We start from the raw sequence: 11808 nt of genomic DNA, 5'->3' as shown, positions 1-11808 counted from the left end.
TCTACAGACACCTTAATTAGTCAAATACAACACAAAACTCGCAGAATGGAAATGAAAAGGCAAGGAAGAAAATCTCCAGTTGCAGCTATGAGTCTGAGTCTACTTTGCTCAATTCACTTCCAAGCGATCCTTCTATTGTTCGTGGTACTGCTGCATGTAAAAACACTTGCTGTTTTTGGTGATAGTACTGGCACCACTAGTTATGCTGGTGGGAATGAAACGGATCATCAAGCTTTGTTGGCGTTCAAGAGTAAGATAACACTTGACCCTAGAAACATTCTCAGCTCATGGAATGATTCCAACCATTTCTGCCAGTGGGAAGGTGTGACATGCGGCCGCAAGCATAGAAGAGTCACAATATTAGATCTGCGGTCCAGAGATTTGGTGGGTTCTTTGTCTCCATACATAGGCAACCTTAGCTTTCTTAGACAAATCGTGCTCGCAAACAACACCATTGGAGACAAAATTCCTGATGAAGTTGGCCGTCTCTACAGGTTGCGAGCATTGATGTTGTACAATAACTCCTTTGATGGGGAAATTCCTGCAAACCTTTCCCATTGTTCCAACCTCAATTTCATTTCTGTAGCTAGAAATAACCTTTCAGGGTCGATCCCAAAGCAGCTTGCTTCTTTGTCAATGCTAAAGTCTCTTTCTTTTGACACAAACAATCTCATGGGAGGAATCCCACCTTTCATTGGGAACCTTAGCTCTCTACAACTTATATCTGCAGCTGACAATGTTTTGGGAGGACATATTCCAGATGCCTTGGGTCAGTTACAAAGCTTAAAATATCTTGGACTGGGTGGAAATAAACTCTCTGGTTTGGTCCCTCCATCTTTATATAATCTTTCGTCTATAATTATTTTTTCATTGGCCAAAAATGAGATTAGTGGAAGTCTTCCTTCAGACTTATTTCTCACCCTTCCTCGTCTCCAGTGGTTTCAAATTGATCGAAACCAATTTACCGGATCTCTTCCGGTCTCTTTATCTAATGCTTCAGAATTAGAACTCTTCCTAATTGAAGAAAACAGTTTTACGGGAAAAGTATCAGTCAAGGATGGGTAATTTGGTTAACTTGACCAACTTATTGATGGATGGTAACAAATTAATTGGGACAATCCCAAGTGAGATTGGCAATCTTCATAAGTTACAACGATTAGTTTTAAGTGACAATAAACTCTCAGGAAGGTTACCAATTACCCTTGGAAACCTATCATTGATAAATTATCTGTACTTAGACAATAATAGATTGCAAGGAACTATCCCATCAAGTATAGAAAATTGCCAAAATTTGTTGTTGTTAAATTTGTATCAAAACAACCTTAGCGGCACCCTTCCAAAACAACTCTTTGGAATTTCCTCGTTGTCAATTTCACTTAATTTAGGTCGGAACTTTTTCATTGGATTGCTACCATCAGAGGTTGGCAATCTTGTCCATTTAGTAGAGTTGGACTTATCTGAGAACAATTTGTCAAGTAAAATTCCAAGTAGCCTAGGCTCTTGTACAAGCCTTGAGTACCTTTATATGGAGGGTAATTTCTTTCAAGGAGCAGTTCCAATATACTTGAGTTCTTTAAGAGGTATTCAAGTCATGGATCTTTCTCGAAACAACTTGTCTAGTCAAATTCCAAATTTCTTGGAGAAACTTTCCCTGAAGAATTTAAATTTATCCTTCAATGATTTTGAAGGAGAGGTTCCAACAAAAGGAGTGTTCTCAAATTCTAGTGCAATATCACTCATCGGAAATAGTAGGCTATGTGGGGGCATATCAGAATTAAAGTTTCCTAGATGCTTAACAAAAGAAGAGAAGAAAGCAAGGTGGCCTCTTGCAGTCAAAGTGGCAATCTCAATGGCATGTGTGATTCCGGTAGTAACCATAATGTCATTTTTCTTATTTTGTCGGCACAAAAATCAAAGAAAAGATAATTCTTCAGAATCTTCTTTAAGGCAATCACTTTTGAAAGTGTCTTACCAAGGGCTCCTTAAAGCAACTGATGGATTTTCGCCAGCAAATTTGATTGGTGTGGGTAGTTTTGGCTCGGTCTATAAAGGTATCCTTGGTGAGGATGAATCAATTGTTGCAGTCAAGGTAATAAATATTCAACGTCAAGGAGCTTCTAAGAGCTTCATCTCCGAGTGTGAAGCCTTGAAAAATATTCGTCATCGGAATCTTGTGAAAATCATTACTTCCTGCTCAAGTGTGGATTTTCATGGCAATGATTTTAAGGCTCTTGTTTTTGAGTTCATGCCGAATGGAAGTTTAGAAAATTGGTTGCATATGGATTTGGAAACAAATACCAGGCAAGTAGATATACAAAATTTGAACCTTGTTCAAAGAATAAGCATTGCCATTGATGTTGCCTATGCACTCGATTACCTACATCACCGTTGCCCAATGCCAATTGTTCATTGTGATCTAAAGCCAAGTAATATTCTTTTTGATTGTGATATGATTGCTCATATTGGAGATTTTGGGCTTGCGAAATTTCTTTTAGAACTTACAAATCCGAAACAAAGCGACTCAATTGGAATAAGGGGAACAATTGGGTACACTCCTCCAGGTAACAACAATTTACTAAATTTTTAATTATTAACATATGTTTTCCCACATTAACTATAATTACTTTTTACAATCCCAAGTCGTAATGTGAACATATTTTCTATATCAAATATTTTGAATGGCAGAGTACGGTGTAGGATGTGATGTGTCAACAAAAGGAGATGTCTACAGCTATGGAATCTTATTATTGGAGATGATAACAGGAAAGAGACCCACAAATTGTGTGTTTGAGGGAGGCCTTAACCTTCACAACTATGCTAGCATGGCATTGCCTAATCGTGTAATAGAGATTTCAGACCCAAAACTGTTAAACAATTGTGGAGATACAAACAGAACAGAGGAGTGTTTAATATCCATGGTCAAGATTGGAGTATCATGCTCTATGGAGTTGCCACAAGAACGATGGGACATTATCAAGGCCTTGTCTGAGCTGTATTTGGTCAGAGACATTCTTCATGGCGCTCGAATTTAGCACTACGTTCTTGAATATTTAGAAGGTAAAAAAAAAAAAAAAAACAAACTTTTAACCCTCAAAATGTTGGTATTAAGTACTTTACTTACTTTGACATTTTCCTATTTACGTTGTTTTCTATTAACTAATTGCAGGCTCATAAAGTTTTACAATGGATGGAAAGACACGTTTGGCGTTCTAGATAAACATGCTTATAGTTTATTGAGGAGTATTCTACATGGTTCTTATACCCAGTCTTATATCTATATTTTATTTGCGTTTGAGTAAATCAAAATAATTTCTTTCAAACTTGTATTTGTGTTTGATCCTATTGATATTATGTTTGGAAAATGAATTATCTAATTTCATTAGCAGTTGTAATATTTTCAGCTAACAATAAGATGTTTCCTTCACTTCCCATTCCACATCAATATACTTTTTGTCAAAGCTTGAACTCATAACCATGCTTGAGAACAATTAAATTAAATAAAAACGACAGTATGTTATACGAGAGTTTCCTCAAAAGCTCCACAAGGTCAAAGTTCATGCCAAAAAAACAAACACACGCAGTGTTAAATGTATGCTTTGACTCTGTTTGGTACGTGTCAAATCACATACAAGCTAGAAATGTATCAAAAATTTAAAATAAAATAGGTTGCTATTCTCACAACCTTTACCTTATCTCTAATGCATCAAATATAGTTGAGTTTCCCTTCGCATTATCTTTTGAGTTTCTAGTTGGTTGAGCCACTCCCATAGTTGATAGTCCCACCCTCGCGGCTCGAGATGGATTTAGGAGTCCCTGTGTGAGCTGTATGCAGAGAGAGTCGCACATACAGTTACAAGGGGGTTCACGTCTATACGTGTAGTGTGGTGGTTGGGCCTACCCCACCCTATTTATTCCAGGATCTGTGTCCATTGGTGTTACTTCAATCAATTAGCTAAGATTTTGACCGGATAATAATCACTGGCGGTTAATCTAGTGGTATTTTTATGGGGATTTCAATATCCTGTTGTAAGATCCTTATGTATAGGTCCCTATGACTATGGAACAACTACATTATTAGAGAAAGAAAATATATATTCAGTGTATGAGATAATTATTCAGCCCTCTATATGAACCTATTTCTTTTTCATGTTGAAAAAAAGAAAGTTTGGAGTTGTCATTGGGGATATTTAGGGGGTGTTTGGTTTAGAGGTAACTCAAATTTCAGTTCTCATTACTCTAAACTCTAATCCAATTCTCATATCTCTATCTCTATTTTTCTCACATCTCACAAAAGTTTGTGTTTGGTTCTTATACCCGGGTGTAGTTCTCACCCAAAAAACTCAAACTTGGGAAAAAGTTGTGAAGCCCACAGGCCCCACACGCTGAAAAGAAGTCAGAAAAGCTCTCTCATCATTCTCTCTTCCTCTTCCTCTACCGCTCACTCTCCTCTTTCTCTTTAATTTTCACTTCTTTCTTTCTGCCTCTCAATCTCTTTTTTCTCATTAGATCAACTAACTAAACCCTTGTGTGGCATTCATGTTTGATTCTGCTTTTGGTCATGTTGTTCATTTTTATTAGTAATTTAGTGACACTAAAATGAAAACAACCTTAAACTTTAAGTGCCAAAAATGTAATTTAGTCTTAGAAAAAAATGACTGTGGAACACTCCTCACCCCTCCCTCCTCACAGGGTCTTTTTGTCCCGGTGTAGTAGTCCGGATGGTCACATGCATGTCTATTTTACCAAGTCTCTCTCCGAGACAGTGCCCCGATCATTTACAAATCCTCCCCTGCCCTGGTAACTGTTCTCTTATAGTAATGATTGGGTTTGTACTGTATTTTGTTGGTTAATTTGTTTGCTCATGTGAGTTCTTGGAAATTGTAAAGTTTTATACTTATTGTTTGATATTTCATATCATAACAAATAGTTTGCCATCATCGCCACTCGGCAGTGCCATTTGACTATTAGTGAATTTTTTGAATAAAATGTACCTAATAAGATAAAATAGCCAGAATTTGAGCATGAAATTAAGCCCAAAACAAATTGGTCCCTTTTTAGCTCATTGTGTATCTGTTGTGTGGGATATAGATACTTTTGCTTCAGAATATGGTTTGTTGCATTGAGAAAAAAACTGCACTGCCACATTTTATAAAATTTCCCTAAAATAGTGAAATTATTGCAACTTCATAGATGTAGACAAACTGTTGGATCATGTAATTTCTTGTGTAATGTGATTGTTTTCTTTCTTATTTTCGCATATCACAGATTTTGGAATTCCCAACAAGAAATGTTTTGGTGCTTAACCTTCCAACAAGGGCAGAGCCAAGGGGGGGGGGGGCGAGAGGGGGCAAGTACCCTCCCTGACTCCTCAAAAAATTACTTTTAAATGAACAATAACTTTAACTCTTTTAAGGTCTTGTCCCTCCTGATATAAGAAAAGAAAAAATAAAGAAGCATTCCCACAATAACCAATCTGTACCACTGACATAAGAAAAAAGCCAAAAACCTATATTACTTGATCAATAAGCCTAGCACCTAAGAAAAAGACACCAGCTCTCACTTCTTGAAAGCCACTGTCACACATAATTTCACCACACCACACCATTCCCGCTATTCTTTTATATTTTCTCCCCAATCTTTTTTTTTTTTTTTTTTTCCCTTTCAAACCAGCGACAACAACTCAATCAATGGGCCCCATATTAATATTATACACAATATAATTATATAATAATAAGTAATGTTAGAAACACAACAAAATGTTATTACAATTATAGTTGTTTACAATGGTTTATTTATTTATTATTAATATTGATTGATTTTCTTTAGGCTTTTTTTTATATTTTTAATTGTCTTTTAATTTTGCCCTCCTAAACTGAAATCCTGACTCTGCCATTGCCTTTCACTATCTTATTTCTTAATAAAAGACTAGGGAAAAAGGATAAAAGAAAATTATGGAACAGAAACGAGGGGAAGAAAATAAAGAATACTTTATATGAGGAAGTCATATGCATAATCTATTCTTTTATTCTTTTCTTTTTTTTCCCAGTCTTTCTTAGCACAAACCAGATTATTGATCTTTTCTTCATTTTCTATTAGTCTAACTCAAAAAGTATCCGCACCACGTCATACCAAGAAGAGATGAAAACTGCAGTCTTTGATTTACAAAAACACATCAGGCAAAGATATTTCAGGGAATGCAACAAAAAAGAATGGAGAGAAAACCCCTCAACTTTGAAGGATACAAAATATAGCCTTTTATAAGTACCACCATAACAAATGGACAAAATATATAGAAAAAACAAACTCAATTGATACCACAATTCAATGCCAAGGTTCATCTTGTGCGTGCAAGACTTAAAGCACCGATAAATTTGTGTGTGTGTTCATCACACTTTTAGGCATGTGTAAGAAGGACATGCTTACCCCTATCTCAGTTTAGCCTAGTGCAGAACATCAATGCATAAATCAACGTGTTTAAAACATTGCTATATACAGACTAGATTGAAATGTCAAATTAGGAAGAATGTGCTTACACTTATCTTTTTGCTTAGTCTTGATTATATATCAGGGTGTTTTACTTGATAAAATTTCTATCAGAATCTTTCTTTTTTTGAATAAAATTTTGACAGCTAAAACCTTGCTGCTATTTCCTGATGCTTTTATCAATTGGATGGTCCAGGAAAAAAAAAAAAAAGGATTATGGGTCCGTTTGGATTGAACTTATTGTTGCTGAAACTGAAAACTGAAAATACTGTAGCAAAGTAATTTTTAAATGTGTGAATAGTACTGTGGGACCTATTTTTAATATTTTTTAATGTATGAACAATGCTGCTACAGTGATGAACAGTGTATGAACAATGATTTTTGTCTCCTGCACAGTGAACCCATGTGATGTTACTGTTCACGCGCAGGGAAAAAAAAAAATCTGAAAACACAGACGCCCAGCCGAAACGCTCACTATAGCACCAAAAACAACCATATGCAATATGTACAAAATTTCAAATAATAAATTGATATTGGCAATAATAAGACCCTGAATTGAAGGAATCACAATTTTATATAGTAGAAATTGAAGCAATTATTATTATTATTTTTTTTTTTTGGGGGTTTGGGGTGGGGGGGGGGGGGGGGGGTTAGAGAGGGGGCAAGGGTTCAGTTTACTCTATCCTTAATATGATGGATCATCCCTTTTCTAGCATGGGTTGCGTAAACTTCAGGAGCTGTAATGTTCATGTTAGATGGCAATTTTGGTAATATCCTGCATCCAAGAGATTGCAGACTCACACCTGAGTGTCATAGTGTCTACATTGTTTACCAGAGAAAATGTTGGTAAGAAAGGTGTCCACTTGATTATGTTTTCCTAGACTGCACATTTGGGAGATTTCAAAAAATAATCCCAGCAAGCACTCGTAATCCTAAATTATGTGTGAGGTGGCCTCAAACATGCTGCAGTGTGCCTAAATTATGACCTTACTGTAAGCCCTGCATACTTTATTTTGCTTTGTTCACATTAGATTGAAATTTGCAAAAGTGCAAATATCATACAACTGTATGTACATTTGAGCATTTGGCAAATCAAAATCTATTTTTATGGCTGCTTGCTTGTGAAGTAACTGGCTCCTATGTAGTTGTAGTTTGATTTACGTTAAAGTAATATCTGAAAAATTGTGTAAACAATATTTTGCATCTGTCAGTTGTGAATCATGACCATTTTTTGGAGATAGGATATGTTTAGAAACCTAGTTTTGAACCTCATCAATGATTAATACATACGCGCATACATATATGATGCATAAAGATAAATGAGTCCTGATGTAGTCCTAATTTATACAAGGATTCTTTATCTTTCTCTACACATACTAACTGCTGCAGAAGATCAAAAGTTAATATGAGCTCTGGTTTAGGTATATATCATAAATCGATGCAGTTGATTCACTGTTTATTCTTGTGATGCTTATCAACCTTAAGCATTAGTGTCTGTTAGTAAGGTGATTAAGAAGAATTTGGGAATTCTTAGTAACATTGATCTAGATCAGCAACAGTAATCAATAAGGGCATCCAATTATGAAAGACATATAGTTTGTTCCATACAAGTTAATTTTAAATTAGATGACCTTTTACATGTTCTTGCTATAAACTTGACTATTCTTAGCCTTACAAGTTTTCATGTTTATATTTTCTTACTATATATCTTAGTTGTTTGTGACTCTCTCTCTCTCTCTCTCTCACACACACACACTGGGTGTTGGTTGGGTTGGTTCAAGTTCATCAGGTCGGTGGGTTGACTCCAACCCCTTCTTGCAATATCTCCTTACCTTTGACGTTTCTTCTTATTTGTTATACTTAAACCTTTAATTCATCATTAAGCTTTGTCTATCAATCATCTTGATGGCTCTCACACATGCACAATGAAATTTTACTATTTTGTCCAGAAAAGAAGGGAAAGACCATTAAGCTTTTATTCATTGACTTCTTGTTCTTCTCTCTCTCTGTCTGTCTGTCTCTCAAAAGTTTTTCATTGTTATTGTATTCTTTTTTATTTCTATAATACATGATAAGCTTGTGGAAATAGCAGTTAGATACAATGAAAATAAGAGACTTTTAAGTGGTGGGGGAACATTGCAACTAATCTCATAGTTTAAGAAGCTAATTGTTAAAATTTAAAATTTAGGGAGGACATTGCTAATGATCCTATAGTTGAGTACAAAAAATGATATTCATTTTATTAATCACTCTCCTCCATCGTCATAACATTGCATCATCATTTTGTAAACAATGCTATTTTGTGTTTTGTTTTTTTTTTTTTTAATAACAAACCTCAAGTCAGTTTTTGGACCTATTATCTTCAGTGTCAGTTTTGCTTTTTTTTTTTTTTTTTTTTTTTTTTTTTTTTTTATGATTATTTTTTAAGAATGGGGGAGAAGGGGGGGGGGATTAAAATCCACTCTTGAATGTTCAATGGTGTACTTAAGTCATTTTCTTGTATTGTTTATCAATTTTTGTGTACTATATATACATATATACATATATATATAGCTTGAAATAATGCACCTTCAAGGCTTCAAGAGTTTCACATGCATAGTTTTGATATGCTTAATATTATATACTTTTTAGAATAAGAACAAAATCTCAACAAAATTATGTTGATGATCATGTTATTCTTGCCTAACATCAATCACATCAATTGTGACAAAAGATTCGGAAGTTGCTGATGGTGATCAGAAACCAAGGGACTCTTGTTGAGATATAATTTCTGATGGCAAGCAATGGCATCCATCAGTAATAGCAGGCAATTATGCTTCTGGATCCTGGATCACATTCTCTCGTAATTGAGTTTATCTGACTGCAATCAAACACAAGGGTCAGGTGACCAAAATAACCACAAAAGCTCCTAATAGAAGGTTTGAATAGTCGAGTGAAGCAAGGCACAACTGAGCAGCAGATCTGCATCCTCACCAATCAAATGAGCCAGTGTCTAACTGCTAATAAGTTTTTTATTTGGTAACATATGCTCAGCTCGATTTAGTTTGGCATGGTTATAATAGAATTTATGGAGCTGACTCAACTGAGTAAAAATCTTGACCGTGAAGAAAGTGCTAATTTGCAATGTCTAAAAGAAGTGTTAGATTTTGAGATAGAACCAATGTCAGGCTAATGAACTAGCCTGGATAACTTGAGCTCAGCTAAATAAAACATGATTCAAGGTTGAATTAGGCTTGCTGAGCTTGATCTTGATCTAAGTTCAGTCACAAAATCACAATACTTAAACACCAAGCTAAGCTTGGCTTGTTGGCTCTCTTAGAGCAGCAGTATGAAGCATCCAATAAAACAAACTGTTAGCAGTACCTTGATAAGCATGTCTGTTGGAAGCCAAGCTGGTGCAGTTGGGATCCCAACCCATCCAATCTGCAAAAACATCATTCTTAAATCCTTCAAAGTCACATATTCACTTAGAGTATTTATCTTGGTTGATATGGTGAAAGTCATAACATAGGAAACTTGAAATTTCAATGCAAATGTTGCAACTTTTGTATATAAAAGTAAAATCTTTGATATGGTTTGACACTTTTAAAAATGTCATGTTCAAAAACATTAATCCAAGCATACCAACCACAGGTTATTCCTTACTTGACATAAGTTTCAGAAAGCCTTTCACATATGACATAACACAGAAATTAAAGCCATGTTATTTATTATTTTTAAGCTGCAGACTAATCTTCAATGTCCAAATAAATCTGAATGTTTTATATCAAAGAGAAGAGCTCAAACATAAATCACTTACTAGTGCATACTCCCCGGTTTCGAAATTACGTATATCCAAGACCTAAAAGAGTATTATGCTGTCATCAGAAAATCGAAATGGCCAGCCTTACTTCATGAGTGCTGCCAGAGAGTGTAAAGAAGCTACCTCACCACGGTCTTCATAAATGTAGTCCAAGCCTTTGTAGTATGGTGGGTGCCCAACAGATAGATACTGAAATTTTGAATCAAACACATTCCAGCTTATGCCAAAGCTAAGTATATAATGAGTCAAATTCAAAAGGGAAAGAAAGGGTTACACACAAAAGCTAAGATTCAAATATCCTCTATATAATAACACATTCATATAGCTGAGTTCAGTTTATTCATATTCAAGCCTCTTCTTTGTAGGAAATGACTACAGAAATTTCCCAACAATACCAAATATCAAATCCGTTGTGACTAGCATTAAATTGACTTCATGGGAAAATTGTATTCAACCAATCCAGCTTTAGCATTATAGAAAAAAAAAACCCACTTATTAAACTTACATTGACACTACTGAGATACTTCTCCTTGTCCACCCTCACAATCTGACCTTTCTTCACTGCCCATAAATAAATTTTTTTTTTTTTAAAAAGAAAAAAAAAAGTCAAAGAATAAGAATAAATAGAATATTTTTCTAGAAAATTCAGAACTCACTCGAATAGACGGGCTTTCTGGGGGTCTTAGGAGGTGTGGTTGATGGTTGAGCATTAGAAACAGATGATTCTTCGCTCTTTGTTTCCACAGTCTTTTCCTTCTCCGGTTCGGTGGATTTTACAGCTCGAATTGATGGCAAACGAAGAGGGTTTCTTCTTAAGTTGTGAGGGAATTGAGAGAGGCATGAGAATGAGTTTTGTGAGAACGTTGCAGAGAAAGCCATGGGAGAGAAAAGAGACCTTGAAGTTGAAAGTGTGAGTCTTGGGAAGTTTTCAGAGTTATTCACTATAGAGATAAGAAATGCTGAATCCTTGTATTTCTATCGGCCAGATTTTGAAGACAAAAATCCGTTGCTACGCGGTAAGTTCAACCAATCATAATGTGCCACATCATCAAGTTTAGGTGTAAATAAAGAATGGTGGTTGGCAATTTGGTCATTTGGCTCACCTCCTGTTCCTTGGGAGGAGAGAGGCATAGGGATATTCATGGTAATATGATACGGGAAAAAAAATTTCGAAAACATTTTCACAATAAATTTTAATTGATAGATTATTATTGGTAGACAAAAAGGTAATTTTAATGGTTGTTCAAATCAATAACAATAACAATTTATCACCTAAAATATGTTGTGAATGTCGTATCTATAAAATCCAACTTCTTAAGGAAACTTTATTTATTGTTTTGCTCTTAAATAAAAAGATAAAATTTCCCAAAATTACCCTTAAACAAAGTTATCAAAAATTTTCTAATTTTAAATTAAAAAAAAGTTATTAAAAATTTAAAATATAGGTTGCTTTTGAAGGGAGTATCATTAATTGTTTGTCTCTTAAATAAAAAGATAAAAGTTTTCAAAAATTACCATTAAAT

The 11808-nt window shown here is 34.9% G+C and overlaps 1 protein-coding gene and 1 pseudogene across 1 annotated transcript; one reads left to right on the top strand and one right to left on the bottom strand.

The window, feature by feature from the left end:
- On the top strand, nucleotides 1-3260 carry LOC115965706 (annotated as a pseudogene).
- A 5774-nt stretch (nucleotides 3261-9034) lies between these two features.
- Nucleotides 9035-11238, bottom strand: LOC115962552 (NAD(P)H-quinone oxidoreductase subunit O, chloroplastic-like). The gene is made up of 6 exons (XM_031081408.1): nucleotides 10942-11238; nucleotides 10791-10846; nucleotides 10409-10474; nucleotides 10283-10324; nucleotides 9847-9906; nucleotides 9035-9343 (listed from the first exon to the last, which is right to left on the bottom strand). Exons 1-6 carry the CDS (start codon nucleotides 11162-11164, stop codon nucleotides 9314-9316), a joined length of 477 nt encoding a protein of 158 aa, XP_030937268.1. The 5' UTR covers nucleotides 11165-11238; the 3' UTR covers nucleotides 9035-9313.
- Between the last annotated feature and the right edge of the window lie 570 nt (nucleotides 11239-11808).

The sequence above is a fragment of the Quercus lobata genome, chromosome 10 (genome assembly GCF_001633185.2).
Source record: "Quercus lobata isolate SW786 chromosome 10, ValleyOak3.0 Primary Assembly, whole genome shotgun sequence".
NCBI classification, from domain to species: domain Eukaryota; kingdom Viridiplantae; phylum Streptophyta; class Magnoliopsida; order Fagales; family Fagaceae; genus Quercus; species Quercus lobata.
The sequence above is the reverse complement of the archived record's forward strand: the minus strand, read 5'-3'. Positions and strand labels throughout refer to the sequence as shown.